The sequence below is a fragment of the Toxotes jaculatrix genome, chromosome 20, assembly GCF_017976425.1.
Source record: "Toxotes jaculatrix isolate fToxJac2 chromosome 20, fToxJac2.pri, whole genome shotgun sequence".
Classification (NCBI taxonomy): Eukaryota; Metazoa; Chordata; class Actinopteri; family Toxotidae; genus Toxotes; species Toxotes jaculatrix.
In genome coordinates, this window is record NC_054413.1 from 960,760 (window position 1) to 982,296 (window position 21,537).

The following is a 21,537-nucleotide window of genomic DNA, read 5'->3' on the forward strand; positions in this document are numbered from 1 at the left end:
TATTTAAAGTCTAAATTCTCCAAACTAAACACTGCTGCGACACAAAATGGGGAACTGATTGTTGCTTGACCTTTTCAAAGTAAAATTCACAGGAAACCCAAAAACCTCTGTGTTCCTGTTTTGCAGAATTTAGAAAGCAGGAGTTTTATTTTGACGAGGCAAAGCAGTCAGCGCTTTCCTCATCCTGTGGCGGTTTGTGTCATCCAGGTGAAGTTTGGACGTTTCAAAGCTTTTTAGAAGCGCAGGTTTAAATGATCCAGGACTGATGTTCGAGCTGAGACTCACGAAGAAGTTCAGTGTTAAATATTCATCCTGCAAAATCAGAAAGGGGAAAAAACAACCGTCAGTCCAAACGTTTTCATGTGTGAAAGTCTCAAAGTTTAATCAGACAGAAAAGTTTGTTACAGATAAATATTGAAGTTTAAAAACGTGACAGAGTCTGAGCTCAGGATCTGGGTTTGTGTTTCTGTTGTTTGTCGCATGTTTGGTGCTCAGTGAACAGTGGAACCTTCCTGCTCCCCTCCTGCAGCTGCAGAGTGGTTCATCCCACACACACACACATACACACACACACACACACACACACACACACACACACACACACACACACACACACACACACACACACACACACACACACTCTCTTAAAGTATGATGGAGGCTCTGAAGGGAGGCTGCCAGTGTCTCTCTCTCTCTCTCTCTCTCTCTCTCTCTCTGTCTTTCTCTGTCTGTTCCTAGCTCGCTCACCCTCCTCCCCCACTCACCTTTCTTGCTGACTAAACAGTTTTGTCAGCTGGCTGCTGCTCTGCTGCAGGACTGGGGGGGGGGTGGGGGTGGGGGGCAGAGAAGGGGGTGGTGCAGAGAGAGCATGCAAATAACAGGGCACTTTATGGCAGTTAAATCAACACAGGTAGATTGACTTTTAACCGCAATCACAACCTCAGTAGTGTGTGCGTGTGTGCGGGTGCTTCGTCTGTTGCTTTACTGTGGTGGATCTACCCTGCAGGTTTAGTCTAATCTCATTTAGCCTTTTTTTAATGGCTGAATAGCGACGCATGCACAGAAAGCTGCGAGGGCCTCAGGCTCAGGTCAGAGTGCACCAGTCATTCTGTGTGTTTTAGGTAAGAGAACGGAAATCAGACACTTGTTGTCATGTAAACTCTCCTGGGGGAGTAGTTGTGTTATTTTGAAGCCAGTGCTTCTATAAATTTTATGTCTCCTTCTGCTTTTTCAGGATTTTCTCCATCAGTTTATTTTTTTTCTAAATATTTCTAATTGTGTAAAATCGTAGCTGTTGTTGTTAAATGGCAGATCTGAGTGTGTGTTGTTGTAGCTCAGTGTGTAAGTAGCCTGACGGAGCAACAGCATGTGAATGGAGCAAACAGACCCAGCCTGAATAATCCCCATTAATCTGACTGTTAGCAAGGCTGTAATCTGACACACACGCACACACACGCACACACAAACACACACACACACACGCACGCACGCACCACCCCTCCCTCCTCTGAAAAGGTACCATTGTTTGCTCTGCAAACACAGGACACACCTTGTTGCCGTGGCAACCACAGCTCCAACATGCCCCCAGACTTTTTTTTTTTTTACATCCATGTTTAGCTGAGCATCCCTCTGTGTGTGTGTGTGTGTGTGTGTGTGTCTATTCCCAGACATGCTCTTGTCTAATTATCATTCTCACTGTATTTAGCGATGACACACACTCACACTGTAGTTACACCATTGTACAATTTCAGGGATTACACTCTCTCTCTCACACACACACACACACACACACACAGAGAGAGAACCTGTTCTGTCATCAGACAATAACTAACAATAATGATAATATATTTTTATTTATGCGGCGTCTGATGAGATCTGTACGTACTGGATTGTTCCAGAGCTTTCAGCCACATCTCACTGGCTTCATTAACAGGAAACAAACGAACTCTTCAGTTTATAAAGACGTCAAACAGAAATGTTAATTGTAAAAAAGATGCTCCGAATAATTACTAAAATGTCAGGTGGGAAAAAATCAAACCTTCACATCTCAGAGGTTTGAAGCTGCAGATATTTGATGTTTTTGAATATTCAGATTAAAGTTGTGTCCGTCTGTGAATGGACCCGTTGTTTCTGCACCAAGTTCGTCCTTAACTGCAGGAAATATTTGTGTATCAGGAGGACAGAAGAATCTTCACAGAGGCGCAGAGTCTTTTATTTTGTATAAAAGCTGAATGTTAAATGGAGAGTTTTGTCAGTGGAGTTCAGTGTGTGAAGGCTGAGAGAGTCTCTGTCCTTTGTCTGCAGACAAAATGTCCAGAAACACTGAGATACATGAGGACACGATGACTTCATGTCCCCTCTTTGTCTGCGTCTGTCCATCCTGTCTGTTTTCAGCTCTGTTACTTATTATTTTCTCTGTATGATAAAGAAAAGCAGAAGCTGGATCCATCAAATATTTGTTCTTAAAAACACGACTAAAACCAAGCATTGATTATCAGAATGGATTATCAGATTAATCGACTTGTGGAGCTAACTACCACTGCATGGGTGTGTGTGTGTGTGTTTGGAGGTGATGGGGGATGTGTGTGGGGGGGATGGGACCTAGGTGTGTGTGTGTGTGTGTGTGTGTGGGGGGGGGGGGGGGGGGGGCAGTAGTAGTAGGTGTGGCCACCAAACTCCATTCAGCTTTTAGTCAAAAATATAATAAACCCTCCCATGGGAAAGTACTGTGGTGAGAGAGACACACACACACACACACCTACCTGTGAATAAACACAAAGGTGCACCTTAAGGTGTGTGTGTGTGTATATGTGTGTATGTGTGCACGTGTGTGTGTGTGTGTGTTGTCCTGGAGGCAGACACACAAAGAGGCTCTGAGTCTTTTCACTCAACTGAAACCTGGTCCTCCTCAGTACCACGCCCTGCACTCACACATTAACACACTCACACTTAAACACACAGTCACACACACACACAGTAACACACACAGTCACACTCACACTCACACACAGTCACACACACACACAGTCACAGTCACACACACACACAGACAGGATGTTTTCTTCCTTTCATGGATTATTCTGTCGTTCAGTCTGCATCTTAATCTTTCTTCTTCATGTCTCCTTTTCTCCTCTTCTTTCCTAGTTTCCTGTCCTCCTCCCTGTCTCCTTTCCTTGTTTCCTCCCATTTTTCTTTTGTTCATTCCTCCTCCTCCTCCTCTTTAAGTCCAGAAGTAGTTTTTCTCCTTCAGTCCGGTCTCACCACCTTTTCTTCCTCCTCTTCAGATTTCTCCTTTCATTTTCTTATCCCACCCTTCTGTACCTGTCTTCTCTCCTCCTCCTCCTCCCTCTCTTCTTTCTTCTCTTTTTCTTCTTTCTTTGTGTTTTTATTTAATAGTTCCTTTTCCTTCTCATCTCTTCCCCCTCCTTGTTTTTCTCCATCATTTCTTCCTCCAAGTACGTTCGTGTCAGAGCTTTCAGTTTCCTGATCATCCAATCAGAGTTATTTATTTCTGTGGCCTTTCAAAATAAAAGTTTTTTAAGGGGAGATCAGCTGTTTAATGAGCTCTTTGTTCACAAACTATCATGCTCCTCACCTCTGGATGGGGGGAGAGGGGGAGTCGGTTAGGTTGAAACAGAAGAATGCTCAGTCCCTGCAGAGCCCCCCCCCCCCTTTCCCTCTGTATCCTGCTTCCTCTCCAGACAGGAAGTGAAGGATACGGCAGTGTTGTTTCAGCACCGATAAGCTCTGTCAGGCCCTAGGATGGAGGATAAAGGAGATCAGTGGTGCCTGAAGAGTTGGACTTTGTCAAAGACGCCCCCCCCCCCCCCCCCACCACCACCACCACCACCACCACCAGTAACACATTAACTGCTTATCTTGAGCAACGCTTTGCTCTCGTTGTGTAAAAGATGCTGTAAAACACGCAGCTAAAGTTAAGAAGAGTGAAGTGAGCAGGCAGAGTCGGTGTGCGAGGCCTCTGTGATCTGAGATGAAGTGATAGATATTTATCAGTGTTAAATGTGAGAAGCTGAACATCGTCATGACGGGAGGGAGGATATGTAACGAACAATAACTGAGTAGATTAAAGTCTACAAACAAAAATTTATAGAAATAGAATTTTTAAAAAGGCTGATGTCGAGCTGCAGCTGCAGCATGTCCTGAGTATAACCACTGCAGTAATACACTGTAACATATGTCCAGTTTTAAATGAAGTCATTGTTCTGTGTTGTTTTGTTTGTAACTGAAGTGTCTTTGTGTTTGTTTATCTGTTCAGTAGATTTAGTGTAAAGTTACGTGTAAAAGAAAAAGAGGGAAAAAAACGACAGGGAGGAATAAAGAGGTAACTGGAGGGAAGACGTGATGAGGGAGAGAAACTCCCCCTCTTTTCACAATAAAGGTCGTCTTTGTGTCAGAAGAATTCAGCCTTCATGTCAAACTCAGATGTAATTAGATGATGCAGTTCAGCTGAGGCCTCAGAGATGCGGCTCCTCTCTTTCCTCCTCATCCCTCCTTCCTTTTCTCTTCCTCTCTTTCCTCCTTCTGCTTTATCTTTCTACCTCCTGTATCTTTTCTCTTAGTCTTATCCTTCATCTCCTCCTTTTTCATCTTTCCTCTGTGTCCTTTCCTTTTCTCCCAGATCTTCCTCTTTTCTCTCATCCATCTTTGTTTCTCCCTCCTTTCTCCTTTCTCCTTCCCTTTCTTTTTCTGACTCTTTTTGTATTTTCCTCCTCCACAGTCACATTGTTTCTTTCTTCTCAACTTTCTCTCCCATTTTTCTTCCTCTCCTCCTCCCTTCTCTCTCCCTCTCTCTGATACAGACTAAAGTACAAGGCCAGACGTTCAGCCAATCAGAGCCCTTGCTGGCTGCAACCCTCCCATCCCACATCGTGTGTGTGTGTGTGTGTGTGTGTGTGTGTGTGTGTGTGTTAGTCATTTAAACAGCTGTTGTTGCCGAGGAGACAAACTTTTTCCAGTTTGGACCAGTTTAAGTCAGAAGAACTTTATTTCGGCTTCCATTCCTCCTTCCCTCCTATCCTCTCCCCTTGTCTCCTTTCCTCCCTCTTATCTCCTTCCCTCGTCTCCTTTCCTCTCTATCTCCTTCCCTTGTCTCCTTTCCTCCCTTTTGTCAGAGCCACAGTTCAGGACCAAAACATTTTTACTTTTCTGTTGAATAAAACTCACATTTAAGAAGCTGAAACCAGAGATCAATCAATCAATCAATCAATCAATCATCAACTATCCGAGTATTTACCAATTTATCTGTTGAACAACTTGATTAACTGAGTCCCCATTGCAGCTCCGTAATAATGAATGAATTCAGATGATAAAGGGTGAGCGGCGTTTGTCTCTGTCTTCTCGAGCGAGACGCTCAGCTGGCTGATAACATCAGTGTCTCCTCCTGCTCTTCGTCATGTTTCACCGTGCACCTTCTCTCATTCACAGATTTTTCTCTTTCCGTTGTCAGACAGATGAACGCGGATGAAACGGTGATTTAGCGGCAGCCCATAAACACGTCCTGTTAACCAGCAGTCAGACTGAAGCTGTGGTCACAGCCTCAGCTCTGCTGTTTCACTTCTATCAGGGTTAAAGTGAAACAGCTTTGGAGACGACTGACGGCCGTCTTCTTCACTTTCACACTTTTTTTTTTAAAGTTCTGAAACAAAGATGTGGACAAATTAAATGGTTTAATGTGGACGTCTGAGAGAGAACACCCTCCTCCTCCTCCTCCTCCTCCTCCTGCTGGAGTTACAACAACAATAGGAGCTGGGTGTGACTCCTCTTATCCCTCCTCCTCCTCCTCTCTTTTCTCTCCATCTCTTTCTACATGCAAAGTAAACCCTCACAACTCTTTCATCACCTGAAATACAGGACGTGTGTGTGTGTGTGTGTGTGTGTGTGTGTGTTTGGAATAAGTCCACAGCTCAAACCGGCTTTGGCATGTATGAGCATGCTCTGAGGCCTCAAGGCAACACACACATCACACTACACTGACACACACTCACCAAACTGTGAGTGTGTGACTTTATCACTTAAATCAACGACATGATAATAATCTACACAGCATCAGTGTGTGTGTGTTCATACTAATAACCAATCAGAGAGTCACTGTTCATCTCATACACACCTGAAACAATCTGTCGGTAACATCTAAACATCTTTTTCTGCGTAATGTCACTGAATCTCTGTCATAATGTAATTATCCTCTGACTGATCGTCTGACTCTTTGATTAAGAGACGAGTTGTTTCAGTTGCAGTTTCGAAAGATCCCTCTGATTGACTGGTACACACACACTCACACACACACACACAGACACACACACACACACACTCACTCTCAGCGGCAGCAGTTGTAGTCAGTTGGTGTTGAACTGAAGCATCTCAGAACACACACCCTCTGAAGAGAGGGGGATAACAGCAGCCTGTTGAAGCAGGGGACGCACTGTGTTATGGATGTGGCCAGCTGTGTGTGTGTGTGTGTGTGTGTGTGTGTGTGTGTGTGTGTGTGTGTGTGTGTGTGTGTGTGGAGTTGCCTTTCCCTCCCACTTCTTCTCTCCGACACACACCAGTATCTGTCAGCCTGCAAATATGTGGACTTTCTTACCCACACACACATGCACACACAACACTTCCAGTTGTGTTAGCAGATATGCAGACAGTGTGTGTGCCAGCTGCTGTGTGTGTGTGTGTGTGTGTGTGTGTGTGTGGATTTATAGTGGATGAATGTGTCACTTGTTGAGCACAGAGACAACTGCTGGAGGAGGATGGAGGGAGGAGGAGGAGGAGCGTTTGACTCCTGCAGGGAGGGATGGATGGCTGAAGTGATGGAGAGCCCAGACTCATTTAAGTGAACAAATGTGAGTTAACAAAAAAACAGAAAACTGAATTTTCCAACCACAATGGAAAATATTTTTCTTAAATGATGAAAATGAATCTCAGAAGCTCAGAGGAGGAGGAAGAGAAGGAGGGAGGGTCTGTTGAAACCTCCACGCTGAGCTGATGACATTAACATGGCTTCATATCCCATCATGCACCTCACGTCCGCTGTCAAGCGCTGACCCAACAACTATTTTAATTATCTGTGAATCACTTTCAGTCATTTTTCAAGGAAAACTTTTCTGTGAAAATATCTGCAGCCTCTGAACGAGCAGAGCAGCGTCGAGCTCAGCTGATCAGCAGGAGAATCGCTGAACTGAACGCACCAGACCAGGAAAACCTTAGTGTGTGTGTGTGTGTGTGTGTGTGTGTGTGTGTGTGTGAGAGACGGTCAGGTTCGCAGTGAAGACACAGTCTCACAGTCACGGCAGCAGCACAAGTGTTTGGCAGAACGACAAGAAAACTGTTGTAAGTCTGTGCTGCAGGTTAGCATCTGGTGACTCACAAGTGAATAAAGCTTTAAGTGACACACACACAAACATGCAGACACACACACACAGGTCCAGGTTAGCATCTGTTAGCATGGTGTGAATGAATAGAGGTCTAACAGAGGAGAGAGCAGAGGTCGTTGGCTGTCTCTGACACCTGTTTGTGTGTTTGTGTGTGTGTGAGAGACAGCTGCTCAGCATGTTGACAGGGACCCCCACCCCCCACCCCTCCTTCAAATTCTGACCAACCCCCCCTCGCCCCCCACCACCACTGTGGCTGTAATTACAGAAGAAAGCTGGAAAAAGAGAAGGCAGTAAATCAGCCTCTGTTTGTGCTCTCTCTCTCTCTCTCTCTCTCTCTCTCTCTCTCTCTCACACACACACACACACACACTGCTCCTAAAAAGTCAGCTGATGTGAGTTTTTGCAGGCTTTTCATTTTTCTCATCTTTCCCATGTTCATATGAGGAATCAGCCCGTGTTCAAATACAGGAACTAACCCTGCTGTGTCATGACGGCAGAACCAGCAGCTCAGTTTCTGTTTGACAGACTCCGAGGCATCGTCTGCCCACGAGTGTCTCACTTTAACAGACACGGATGCAGGACGCAGGTTCCTCAGGAACATCTCCGCGAACTGTCTCTTGACGTCCTTATACGTCAACATGAGACACTTGAACTTTGCTTCTCAGGAATTTCTCAAACCAAACAATCGATTAATCCAAAAAATAAGCAGCAGATTGATCCATAATGAAAAACAATCATCGGCCCTCAATAAGAGAATTCAGACTTGGCTCCACCTCATCCAACCAAAATGCTGCTTAGTCATTAATGACGCTTTAATCATAAGACAGTAAATCACTGGTGATACTTTCCTGCAGTGAATATCTTTAAAGTACATTTTCCTTATGACACTTAAATTTACTCTGACTGTTTGTGTGTGCGATGAGCATCTTAAAGCCTGTTCAGGGGCACCATGAAACATCTGAAAGCATCATACATGTGTTATAAAACATGTTAAGGATTAAGGAAGTCATGTCACAGCATCTTAAAGAGACTCCTCGGGCCTGAGGGGCTTTAAAGTCTATTTTCAGTTCTGCTCAGTTCGACTGTTTAAACAAAGATCTGAGGAACTTTTGTAGATGTCATTCAACACATGATCAGACTTGAACAGAAAGTTAACCAGTAACTGCATGTACTGACTCATCAGTGTGTGGTTTGAACAGTTGATAAGGATGCTCACGCTGTGGAGAAACAGAGCGAGCGAGCAGTAAAAGAACAGGAGAGAGAGAGAGAGCAGGGAGGTGGGGGAGGAGGTGTTGATGTCCTTGAGGCAGGAGTTGGGCAGTTTGCCAGGGCCACAGTCCTGGCAGCCAATCAGCTTTGAGGTTACACGGAGTGTGGCGGGCAGCTGGCCAATCAGGGCAGAGTTTAGTGCAGGATGAACAGTGAAGCGGTGTGTCTGGTCTGACTGGATTTTTTCTCTCATTCAAGACGTTCACTTCTTTCTTGTGTTTTCCTTCTTCTCCTCTCACTTCCTTTTTTTGAAGTCAGCGAACTCTCCCTCCACGCCCACTGGATCATCGCTCTCTCTCACTCTATACCCCATTCACTTGAACCTCGCTCAACCCGCTCTGTCCATGCTGTATCAGTGTGGATTGTGAAATGGTGCAGCAGGCTTCATGATACACCCTGCTTCCCGTAACACAGCCTACAGGTGTGTGTGTGTGTGTGTGCGTGTGTGTGTGTGTGTGTGTGTGTGTGTGTGTGTGTGTGTGTGTGTGTGTGTGAGATCAGCTGGTCCTGAAAAGTTTTAAAAAGCACTGAAATCACTTCCCTCAAAGAAGGAAAAAGACGTTAATAAATTCACACGCCTCGTGTGTTCTGGGTCTGGGCATGTGTGGGTGGGAGGAAGACACCAAACCTGAAAAAGACAAGTAACGTGATCTTTGTAGATGTGTGTGTATATACACAGCTGGATGGTACTGACAAAATGTCAGTGACGTAGCAGTTATCGGTCGGTCAGGTTCTAAAAAAGTCATTTAATTTGAAAACTTCTGAAAGTCTGGTGTCTGTAAAGAAACGTGTGTTTTTGTGGTTTTTGTTAATGATGACTGCTGAGCATTAACTGTTTGTTTGTGTTAGTTTAATGGTCACAGCCGTTCACTGATATCGGCAGCATATCTACTGGTGCGGCGTCGGTCAGGCTCCTGCTTTAAAGCCGTCTCTCCTCCTCCCCTCCTCCTCCTCTCATCCACCCTTCTCTTCTGCCTTTTCTCCTCTTTTCATTCTACTTTCTTCTCCTGTTTTCGTCTCTCTCCTCCAGCTTTTTCATCTCCTTGTTTCTCCTGTTGCGGTCGTTCATCCTCCTCACTTAACACCTCCTCCCTCCTACTCCTCACTGTTCCCTTCCCTAAACCCTTCTTGCTTCCCCTCCACTTGTCTAAAACTTCTACTTCCCTCCCACCTCCCCTCTCCCTGAGTCTTTCCCTCTTTCTGCTTTTTCTTCCTCATCCACTAGGAGACTCCTCTCCTTGTTTCCTCCCCTTGTTTCCTCTCCTCCTCCAAGCCCTCTGCACTTGTCCATGCCTGTCAGCCAAAAGCAGAGCAGCATTCTTCAACACACACATTCCTCATCCTGCTTGGCGAGTTATTTTTACCATCAGAGTGTGTTACAGTCCCGCTCGACGCTGCTGGCCTCCTTTCACAGTTGGAAGCATCTTTTCATCCACAAACTGCTCTCAGGTTTTGCATCGTCATTCCCCCTGTTAAGTCCCAGTTAACCCAGTTACACTGTAACAGACACTAACCAGCACACATCGACACCACAGCTGGTTAATGTTTCATGGCTTGGAAGCAGACATCTTGAAGAAAACAAAGTTAGAGGCTGCACAGTGCAGCACAGCATACATGCATGTTTGACCATAAAGCTTTTATGACCGAGTTGAAATGCTACTTTGGAGAAAGAACATGCAGGTTTCATCTTTTATTTACAGGTTAGACTTATCTACCTGCATTATTGCTGAATAACTGGGTGTGTTTTTCTTCCAGTGATGGAAAATTATCTTTTCAGTTGTCATTTACAGGTCCTGACTTGTTAGAAACCTGGTTAGACACTGTCACAGACAGTGTGTTAATGTGGTCAACGAGGGTAACCAACAATCTTTTCGTGGTCCAGAGGTGAAAATAGACTAGTAGGTTAGTCTATTTTTAACACAACTTTCCTACAAACTGAAGGTAGCAGTAAAATAGTGATGTATAATCCACATTAGCTCATCTTTTATTATAGAATCACGATATTTGCTGTGAGGTAGATAGAGTTTGTCCAGAAAAACACCACGTACTGATTTGGGAGCAGATGTTTAACATGTTAGCACGAGTCATCGCTGCCTTAACTAAAGGGTTAACTGTCAGGGTTAACTGCCGTAAATCTTTACCACAGTCGTTCTGTTGATTTTTAATCAGAATTCGTCTTGAAACTATTCTGTATGATTAGTTGAGCTTTTTAATACTAACATGTTGAACCTTACTATTGCAATCAAATGTTACTGACTATTATTTATGACTGGCTTTTTTTCTAATGAATACTAGCTGGTATTTCAGTTAAAACAGGCATCACCTGTTGGGATGCTAGCATGAGCGAGCAAAATTAGCAAAGATTTAGCTGTAGCACGAAGGAGGACTCTACAGTCATTTTACAGTAATTATGTGTCTCATGTTTATATTCTACTATTCATAAAGTCTCGACCCTTTTGGTCTTAATAATGTTGGCAGCTCTCGTTATCAGTTTTAAGCCGTTTAGCACTGCAAAGCTACAAACAATGCAGCTGGCTGTTTCTGTGGCAGAACAGTGCTAAAGTGAGTTAGCGGGGCTAGCTCATTAGCTGCTGGCTTAGCGGGGGCTTTGTGTGGTGGAGCGGGGACATGGTGATAAACCCTGGTTTAGGTGGGAGCTGTGGCACCTCCCTGTATCACCTTACGCCTCCTCTGTCTCCAACAATACTCAGCCCTTTAATACTGACACCAGCAGCTACAGAACCTGATTTCAAGCTCAGGGCGAGGCAGGTGAAGCAGATTTTATTTAAACTTTTAGGATTTTAAACGAGCCCTGAGCTAACAGGAGCCAAACAAGTTTAATTTATGGCTTTGACTAAAGCTTTAATTCATAAAATTGGTGAAATGGTTGTAGACGTTTTCTTTCCTTCTCTCTTCTCTGCTCATCCTTAGTTGCCTCCTAATTAGCCTTACCAACCCTCTAAGCTCTTAATCTTTCTTTGCGTCCTTCCCCCTCTCTTTTTCCTCATCCATTCATCCATGAATACATCCATCCTACATCCCTGAGCTTTGCAGCCTGTTGCATCCCCACATTCATCCTTTTCTTTCTCATAGAATTTCTTCTGGCAAATGTTTCTCTCCTCCTCGGTCCATCCATCCCTCACCCATCCCTTACCTCAGTAACAGCAGTAGATTATCGTCTTTGTGCAGCAGTGATGGTCCCCCCCTTCTTGGGAGGAGCTTCAGCCCATCTTTAGCTCAGCTTAGCCTCTGTTTCCACCGGACATCAACATTTTTTGTTGTTGTTTTAACTTATTTTTAAATGCACCTTTTTCACAGCATGATGCAGCTTCATGCATAGGATCTTTTCTTTATCATGTTTTATCTGCATGTTTTTTGAGCTGAAGCTATGAAAATACCTCAGCTTACCCCCCAGACTCCTAAAGTAGTGTTTTTACCCTGAATGCAACAGTGCCAAGTACCAGTTTTTACTACAAAAGCTTGACATAACTGTAAGATACCTCCTTTGTTTTTATGGCCCATAGATGCCAGGTGTCTTCTTTACCTTCCAAGTGTGTCCTTGTTAGCTGCAGATACCAGGTATCTCCTTTGTTACCCATGATGTAGTGAGTTGCTTTGGGCCTGCACGGCGTCTCTACAGTTCAGTTTGTGTTATCTGACAGCAGTGATTGTATCAGCACAGCAACAGTGGGACACACACACACACACACACACAAATACTGCACACTGACCTCTGTACTTTTAACCAGGGATCCAGTTTTGTGTCATACCAGAAGTGGAGTTCTGTTTGTGTGTGCACTGATGTGTGGGTATATTTTGTATGTGGAAAGTTTCCTTCTCTTCCAGTTCTGTGCTTCAGTCCAGTGAAGAGGTTTCTGCTTCTTACTTTTCCTCCTGTACAATAAAAATATACTGTACATTTTCTTTGGAAACAAACAGGTGTCTGTGCGTAGACATAGATCTGCCAGGCTCTATCTCTAATAGTGAAAAATGTCAGAAAAATCTCCAGCAGATTTTTGTTTTTTCTTTGTTTTGGTGAAACATTAGAGGACTCAACCTTAGTCTCTTGAGAAGTTGCAATGGACTTTTTCCTACTATTTTTCAGTCTTTTAATAATAATAAAATAAAACAGCAACATAATGTGCAGCCCTGCTTCAGCTTGAACACTGTGACAGTTTTTTAGATTTTTCCATATAAATCTTTCTTTGTGTCTTTTCTCATGTAGTTACAATAACAAGATTCAAAGTTTTTACCTGACAGTGGAAACTATGGTGTATGTGTATGGATGTGGTGACTGCTGTTGGCAGCACCCAGTCTTAAATTACTGTGAGTACGATGCTCGTCCACAGCTACAACTATAACAGTGTTGGAGACGGTGTGTGGTGATGTTTGCTCTTTACTGGTAATGAAGTGTTTAGACTTTCTGAAGTAAACGTGTTTATATGAACCTCATTGGTGTCCATATGTTGTGTCTATATCACTTTGTATGTTTGTGTATGTTGTGTGTGTGTGTTACTGACTGTGTCTCTGTGCTCTCCCCCTGCAGTGTGAGCAGTGGTTGCAGACACACACACAACAAACCCCGCCCCCCTCCCGCCCCGCCCCGAGACACGAACGAACGAACGAACAAGCGAACGAACGTTGCTTTACGAAAAGGACGGGTAAATATGCTCCTCCTTCCCTCCTTTCATCCCTCCATCCCTTTACTCATTCATCCATTTATTCATTCATCCATCGCTTTAACCTGCCGGCTGTCGAACACAACCAACACAACCATCGCTCTGCCTGCCGCGCTTTTTTATATCATCGATCTTTTCTTCATGTACTTGTCTCCTCTCCTTGTTTCCTCTGGTCTCCTCTCCTCATTTCCTCCCTCATCTATCTATCTATCCATCTATCTATCTGTCTATCTATCTATCTATCGTTTCTGATGCATCGCGCTGCACCACCGCCTCTTACATTCCTCTTTACTGTCCTCCATCGTTCAGCAGCATGGCCGTCACCCCTCAGTTACTGTCCCTTTGACCCATTTTTTTATGCCCTCCCTTCTTCATCCTTCCTTGAATATTTCCACATCTCCGCCGTCCACTTTTCCAAAAGTTTGTTTGTGACCAGAAATCAAGAACACAAAGACACACCTGTAAAAAAAACACCTGCTGCTTCTTGCTCTGCCTCTATGTCATGTGATCACCTGCCAGCGTCACATCACTGTCAGAAAATGAAGGTTTGAAATAGAAGAAGCATATTTAGCCTAACTGAAGACACCTTGTTTGCTTGTAGGTGCTGCTAACGAGGCTCTGTTTCTGTCATTATTATGGCTTTCTGTCTTAAAATTTCCATCTTTCTTTCTGGTTCTGTTTGGAGATTTCTCTGATTTGTTTACTCAGTGCTGATCCTTAGGCGCTGCAGCTTAACGCTCATTCACAGGTTTTGTGTTTTAGGCCTGTTCATAGCCTCCATTTTAATGCAGTTTGTGTTTGTAGCTGCAGGGCCAATCAGTGGTTCACTAAGACCTTTTATTGTTGTTTAGTGTCACATGACGTGTCATGTTTAATGTCTGCACACTGATTAAGCTGCTGAGCATGATCTTTCATCATGGGACTCACACAGGTTTATATTACAGGTTTAAATTTTAGTCTGCTAGCTGAACACGCGGGTTTGGTAATAATTTAATTTAATAAATAATTAAATAACTCCACAAAAAGTTAGAGATACAAATAAAGAAAATGAGTAATGCAAGCGGCCATTTAAGTTTGGTAAACATGATTTTTTTCCAGTTACTTATTTCTCTTTGTAAAATTTTATTTATGCATAAAGTGCAAACTAAAGACATAAAGATGGGACGGTAGACACGGACAGGATGAATGCATGTGTGTTTGAGTGTAGAGGAATCTGCATCCTGATTGGCTGAGAGCTGGCAGACATTTTCCACAGGCAGTCTGTTCAGTGGTTGGCTGAGACGCTCCCCTCCCCCCTCTGCCTCCCCCCTCTGGTATGTGGTACAGTAGAGCTGACACACCGTCAATGCTATCTCAACACTTTATCACGTTGGGTCTAAACTCCACTGCACTGCACCGCAAACACACACACTCACACACCAGTCAATCTGTAACCAAGCTGCAGGGTATAAAACTCAGAGGGAAGAGCCTGAAAGACAAGATGATGCAAGAGAAAGAAGACGAGGGGGAGAATAGAAAGACGAAAGGGAGGAGAGAAGAGGATGAGCAGAGGGAGAGTCGGGGTTGTTCACATGCACAGTTTATTCTGTCGCCTTCCTCTTGCAGAAGAACTTAGAACTAAATCTGAACCAGAACTCAGTTTCATTGTTTGAATTTTGCAATAGGAAAGGAGGAAAGGAGAGACAGGGAGGGAGAAAGGAAAAGATGGAAAGAAGATGCACTTTGTGGCCAAAACTATGTGGACAACCTGTCACACAAATTAAATTATTTAATAAAATAAATTGCTTTGCTGCGTTCATCTTTAGCAAAGTGATAAGTCCCATGAGGACGTACATACTCCTGAAATGAAAAGTGTTACTTTAAATAGCATTTAATTTGTCAAATTGTATGAAGAAAATCTATTTCCAAGAAAGGAAAAGAGATATACCGTGTGGCCAAAAATATGTATAAAAATATACCCCCACCCCAACGTTTGGCTTTAAAAGCAGCTGGATGGCAACACCCAGATTTAGAAAAAACTCAAAATATTGCAAAAGGGTTTAAGTCAGCTGTACCAACTTTTTCAAAGGTTTTCTTAGCTGAATTAGCACCTCTAGCTTTTTGTTTTGATGTGCTAAACTTAATAATAATATTTGAGTAAAAGTAGTGGATGGATAGATGCACTTTTGGTTAAAAATAATTTTGGTTAAAAATAGCAGCTACATTTCTCCAATGACTGTTATACTAAACAACAGCTAATTACAGTTAATGCAGCCAGGTTCCTAAATCAGCTATCTCATATATCTGATCACATGGGTGTCCACATACTTTTGTCTATGTTGCTTAAAGAAAAAGCACTGTATCCGCCTTGGGATTTTCTGTTTAGTTTCATAAGTGTGTGTTAACAAGTTAGGGCAAAGTACTGCAGCGAGGGGAATGGAGGAAGGAGTGGAGGAGCAGTGGAGGATGGGTAATGGCAGCTGAGTGTTAGGTGGTGGTTTGGGAGGAAAGGGGAAGGCAGGGGGGAGGTCAATGAGAAAGAGAAAGAGAGAGAGAGAATGCCCATCAATCTCTCTTGCCCCGAACTCGCTCACACATGGGGAAGCAGCAAAGCACTCTCTTGTGACTCCCGTGAGTGTGAGCTTCCTGTTGTGGTTGAGAGAGAGACTCAGAAACAGAAAAAGATAAAGAGAGAGAGCGATTCTTTCAGTTTCTGCAGCCAGTTTGGTTACAGGGCTGATTAGCTGAAATAACAGCATCACTTTTCTCAATCACTGTAAGTGGGGCTGATTTTGTAATTATTACTTTAAACCAGGATTTTTTTTTTTCCAAAACTACATTTCAGTTTGCCTAAATTGAACAAGTTTTCTGTTTTTCTTTCAAGTAATTGCAGTAGATTATGTGAAGATGATTTTAGCCTAAAACCAGTATCATTAAGCCATATAACCAAGTGGTTATATGGATGGGTATAACCATCTTTGCTGAGCTAACCTGGAACTGATGGGGTTTGATTGTTGTTAGATGTTTAGCGCAGGAATTATCAAACAGCCAGTACTTTTGCTTGTGCTGCTGAACGCTGCCCTGTTCTGTAATAAGATGTCCTCATACTTCAGACCACAAGTGCAAAAAAAAAAAGAGAAAAGACTTTTCTGGTACTAGTATCTCATTTAAGGTTTGATACCAGCATTTCTAATAAAACCATTAAAACACCTGCACCGTTTCTGTAAACACCGTTTCTTTTGTGCTGCACTTCAGTCGTTCTAAAAAATAATTTCCAACACGGCGGAATCAAGCTGCCATTTTATGAGTGAAGAGTGATTAAATGAAACTGTTGTAGCTGAGAAGTTGATCCAGCTGACTTAAACTAATCAGCTTCAGCTGCCAGCATCAGTACTCTGCTAATGGAGCACAGATATCTTATGTATTCTAATGAGCTTCAGATGCTAGTACCACGTCTTTGTAATGGTACACAGTTAGCTCGGTGTAAAAGTTTGAGGTGAATCTTTAAATTCTGGCTAAACTAATACTAACTTAAATTTAAAGGATTGTATTTGGATAAAGTGTCATCAGCTTAGTTACACACTGCTGGTAATAATTAAAATTGGAGATTGAGGCTAAGAAACACAGTCAGCACCAGTTTAGGCTAAAGCAGCTAAAGCAAAGGAATGACTGGTTTTCTGTATGTCTGCAGTCAGGCTGAGATGAAGAAGTAGATGGATGGAAAAAGAGCAGCAGTTAGAGGTAATAAATAGCCAACATATGGTCACCGGATCCTGTCCTCCCCCCTCTCCTCCATCTATCTCCCCATACATCCCTCCATCCTTCTCCTCACGTCTCTACTGCTAAACGCAGACTGTTAGCTGACACCCAGGAGGACGCACTGATACAAATATCTCACCTCGCAAGAAGAGAGCGATATAAATACAAATGGAGAAGGTTAGATAAAAAAGAGGAAGAGTTAAAAGCAGAAAGAGACAGTTGAGGATGAGACAGTCCTGTAGTGCTGTTTGCTTTCTACAGCAGGTGTCAGTTTTGTCAGTTTGTCTCTGGCTCTCTGGGGCTGTAAATGATGCTACACTATTTAGTTCACAACTAGAGGTTTAAAAGTATACAGTTTGTGTTTTTTTTTTTTTGGTACAACTGAAAAAAAATAAGTAAAATAAAGAGAAAATGTAATTTTTTTTAGTTATTATGTGAAATAAACATTTCAGCCGTGGCTCAGCCTCTAGCTAACCACGCTAGTGTTGTCTAGCTAACTGAAAATAACCGAAACACTGCTAGAGCTTTCCGTGTCCAAGAATTTATGTTACACGTTCACTGGGATGTAGATCTACTTTAGAGGGTAATACTGAACACTTTTGAACTGCAGTGAGGTTAGCCTCTGAGGATAGTATCTGTTCTCTAACAGTGTTACCTGCTAACACTATGCTACCTGCTAACACCAAATAGCTAGCGGAGTATAAGCTAGTGCCATTTAGCTCACCAGAAAGTAAGAAACTTCTATATTTCTGGAGATTCTACAAGTAGAATTCCCAAGGATGCCCCTAAGTTTGAGTTAGCATGAATTATTTGATTAAACTGAAGGAATATTGGTTTACTCAAATTTAATGCCGAACTTCTAAACAATGCTACTTAGCTTCCTCAGCTACTAACAAAAGCTAAAACCAGGCTTATTTCAGAGGATTTTTTTGGTTGTTCAAACAGAATTAAATTATAGTAAGGGACATTGTACTGTTAATGAAACAACAAAAGAAGTCTTTTAGGATTCACAAGCTTTTGTGGACGGGGGTTTTTTTTTTCTGGCAGTTAAGTGACGGGAACTTGAAGCAAGCCCCTGCTGGGACTCTGCTGTCCAGATTTTATGTCTCAGCTGTCATGTCAGGTGAAAGGAGGCAGGGACGAAGAGGATTTATGGTGTTTAGGTGACAGGAAAATTTTCTGCCTCCTCCTCAAGTCTCCCTCCATCCCACACATCCATCCATCTCTTCATTCATCCACCCCCCACTCCACCATCCCTCCTCCCCTGTAATGACTGTCTGTCACTGGGTTACATCTTCACACAGGTGCCACACACACTGGAGGTTATGTTATGAAATCAAGAAAATGAGATGGGGAGCTAAGCTGCTTTAGGTAGGTTTTTGCAAAATATAACGTATGTAACCATGAAATCACTACTGAATGATGTCTGGTTACCAGCCATTTGGTAGAACTGACCCATTTACGAACCACAGAGTGTAATAGCTTTTACACCTGTAGCTGGTGGTTGAATGTTTCCCACCCTGCACAGAAAAGCTGAGGTTTCCAGTTTGTGAGATGGTACTGAGGTCAAGGCAGACAAACACTTGTTCAAAAATAAGTTGCCACATTTTTTGAGAGTTAAGTTCATTCAGACCAGAGTGTCCTACTGTTTAATTCTTTACTGTCCTATTAGTTCACTTTTCATTCATTCATTCTTTACTACCAAGCAGTATAAATTTATACCTATGAAGTTGCACTATAAACCATTAACTGAATGTTTATATGCTGTTTAAAAATGCAAATATTTTTGTCTTCTACTGATTTCAGTGGCTGACACTGACTAGTATTTGGCCTAAAAATGCCATAGAAAAGGTTTAAAATGCTCATAACAATTTACTAAAGCACAAGGTGACATATTCAGATTGCTTATTTTGTCCAACCAGTAGCCCAAAACCCCAAAATATTTAGTTTAACATCATAGACAATTAAGAAAACGAGCAAATACTCACATTTGAGAAGCTGGAAACGGTGAATGAACTGATTATTTGGTGGCTGGTAGCTGCTTTGCTGCTTGTTAGTTTGGTGTTAAATCAGATTCTGTAACAGTGCCTAGGTGTTATTAAACTGCAGGTAACCAGGGCAACAGCAGTTAACTCTAACTGGTGAACAGAGGTAAAAAAAAAAAAAAAAAAAAAAAGACTTCAAAGACAGCTTCTCTTTTTGTCTTTTGGTGAGTTTAAGATCTATATAGAAAATAATGGACCAGTACATCTCTGCCATATTTAGCTGTTCAGTTTTATGCTGTTTTTCTGTTGACTTCCCAGCTGTTCTGCCATGAACACAGTGTTGATGTGGGATGGATAGCAGTGATGGGAAAGATTTCTGTGTTTCAGGACAATGTTAACTGGTTGTGTGAGTCTTGATTATGTAGCTTAAAATTTTGTTTATTGTATTAAATCTGGCTTTAATTGTGTTGAATGACAGGCTCTGGCTAACACAAGGAGTTTGTGTTTGTCTGGGTTTTTTGGCATCTCTATCATTTAGCACCAAGCGAGATTTGTTGGCGTTTTCGGGAAGAGTTTCCTAACTTGTGGTTAAAACTTCTCAACAATAATGATGAAGCGTTTTGAAATACCTGCTGTTCTGATTCATGCGTCTGACTGGCCGTGTCTTCATGGCAGTGGTGCCTGAGGGTCAGGGGACCTGTAGCATTTAGACCCTTCAGCAAAAATGCCAAACAAAACCTGATTTCTCAGACAGTTAAACCTGACGGTGCCAGGAGAGTCCTACGTTTCCAGGGGATTGTTTAAAGAAAAAACTGAAGCAGGAACACAGACTGAGGAAAAAGTAGGAAACTGGGAGACATAAAGCATAAAGTTGGGAGGAAGAGGAGGAGGCAGGAAGAAGAAGGGGATGGAGGAATGAAGTTAGAGAGAAGGAAAGAGGAGGCAGGGATGGAGAAATGGAGCAGCGTTCTTTGTGTGCAGCACTTTGGCTCAGAGAGACAAGTTTTCCATCACACAGACACAGTCATACAAACACACACACACTCACACACAGATACATCCATTTAGTCCCTGGCTCCCACACGGTGACCTTTTTTTTCTGCTTTTGCATTGATGTGCAAGAATGTCAGTGCTGTTGTGTGTGTGTGTGTGTGTGTGTGTGTGTGTGTGTGTGTGTGTGTGTGTGTGTGTGTGTGTGTGCGTGCGTGCGTGTGTGTGTGTGTGTGCGTGTATGTGTGTGAGTCAGGAGGGAGTGTCAAAGTTGGTGTGAGAATGATGGCTGGGAACAGATGTAGTAACATCAGCTATGGCGCACACACACACACACACACACACACAGTGTATTCATCCACAGAGTCATGTACATGTAGTGTAGACAGACATGTACACACTGCCCACACACACTGGGAGCGGGTTTGATTAAAACTGAGAGATTAATAGTTATTGATCAGAACTGGGGCGGTTTATGATGCTTTTAACACACAATTAAATAGATTTTTAATGTTTTTCAAACTGTTTGCTTCAGACTGAAATGGATGTCCATGAAATTGAGTACAAACATTCATGTTTTGCAGAGGATAAATTCTGCTGATTTTGGTGATTCCCTGACTTTTCCTCTAGCGCCACCAACAGGTCGACATGTGTTGCTGTTTGTACAGGACCTTTCAACAGAAAGACATTTCAGAGTGTTTTATATAAGACATAGAGCGGAAAACAGAACAATAATTGGTGACTGCTGATCAAACAGGAAGCTGTTAGAGAACATCACAGTGGGCGCCGGGAAAGTATGGTTTTTTTGTTTTTTTTTACTATTTTATTTTAACATTTTACAGACCAAACTAATCATGTAATTAAAAAATAAAATCAGCAGAGGGTCAAAAATGAGTTAGACTGGACAAGAGAAGACTTTTTGCTTTCTTTCTTTCTTTCTCTTACATCCTTCTTTTCTCTCTTCCTTCCTGATTTCTCTCTGTTCACCCCCCACATTTTCTTCTTTCTTTCCATCTTCCTTCCAGTCTGCCAATCCTTCATCCTTTCTTCCTTGAGCAAACCTAATCTTCCCTCCTTCTCTCCTTGCCATCCCCTCCTCTCCAGCCATCCTCCCTCCTCCACCTCTCTCCTCTTGCAGCCATCTGTTGCCGTTCGTTTCTGCAGGCTGTAAAAAGTGCTGCCTGAGCACTCCATCAGCCAATCACAACGTCCGAGAGCATGTGTGTGCGCGCGTGTGCTGAAGATGAATGATGCTAATGTAAAAAACAATCCGGGGATAAGCTTCAGATGTGTGTGTGTGCGTGTGTGTGTGCGTGTGTGTGTGCGTGTGTGTGCGTGTGTGTGCGTGTGTGCGTGTGTGTGTGTTGATGCACCTGCCACAACCATGTTACAGTTTGTCATGTAAGAGCAGTGATACAAGGAGAGGTCAGAGCAAACACAACACACACACACACACACACACACACACACAACACACATAACACACAC

The 21,537-nt window shown here is 42.9% G+C and overlaps 2 protein-coding genes across 5 annotated transcripts in view; one reads left to right on the forward strand and one right to left on the reverse strand.

Moving 5' to 3' along the window:
• The window catches only part of LOC121200363 (protein NLRC3-like), a 567,821-nt gene that overhangs the window by 246,518 nt on the left and 299,766 nt on the right, over window positions 1-21,537 (reverse strand). The window lies entirely within an intron of this gene.
• The window catches only part of rreb1a (ras responsive element binding protein 1a), a 57,271-nt gene that overhangs the window by 10,744 nt on the left and 24,990 nt on the right, over window positions 1-21,537 (forward strand). For 3 of the 4 annotated variants that reach the window (XM_041065620.1, XM_041065616.1, XM_041065617.1), the window contains exon 2: window positions 13,204-13,318. The exons of the other annotated variant lie outside the window; for it this stretch is intronic. Coding sequence is in view for 2 of the 3 variants with exons in the window: in XM_041065616.1 (XP_040921550.1) it covers window positions 13,204-13,318 (115 nt within the window). In the remaining variant the exon portion in view is untranslated. The remainder of the gene's footprint in view (window positions 1-13,203; window positions 13,319-21,537) is intronic. 4 annotated transcript variants of the gene reach the window in all.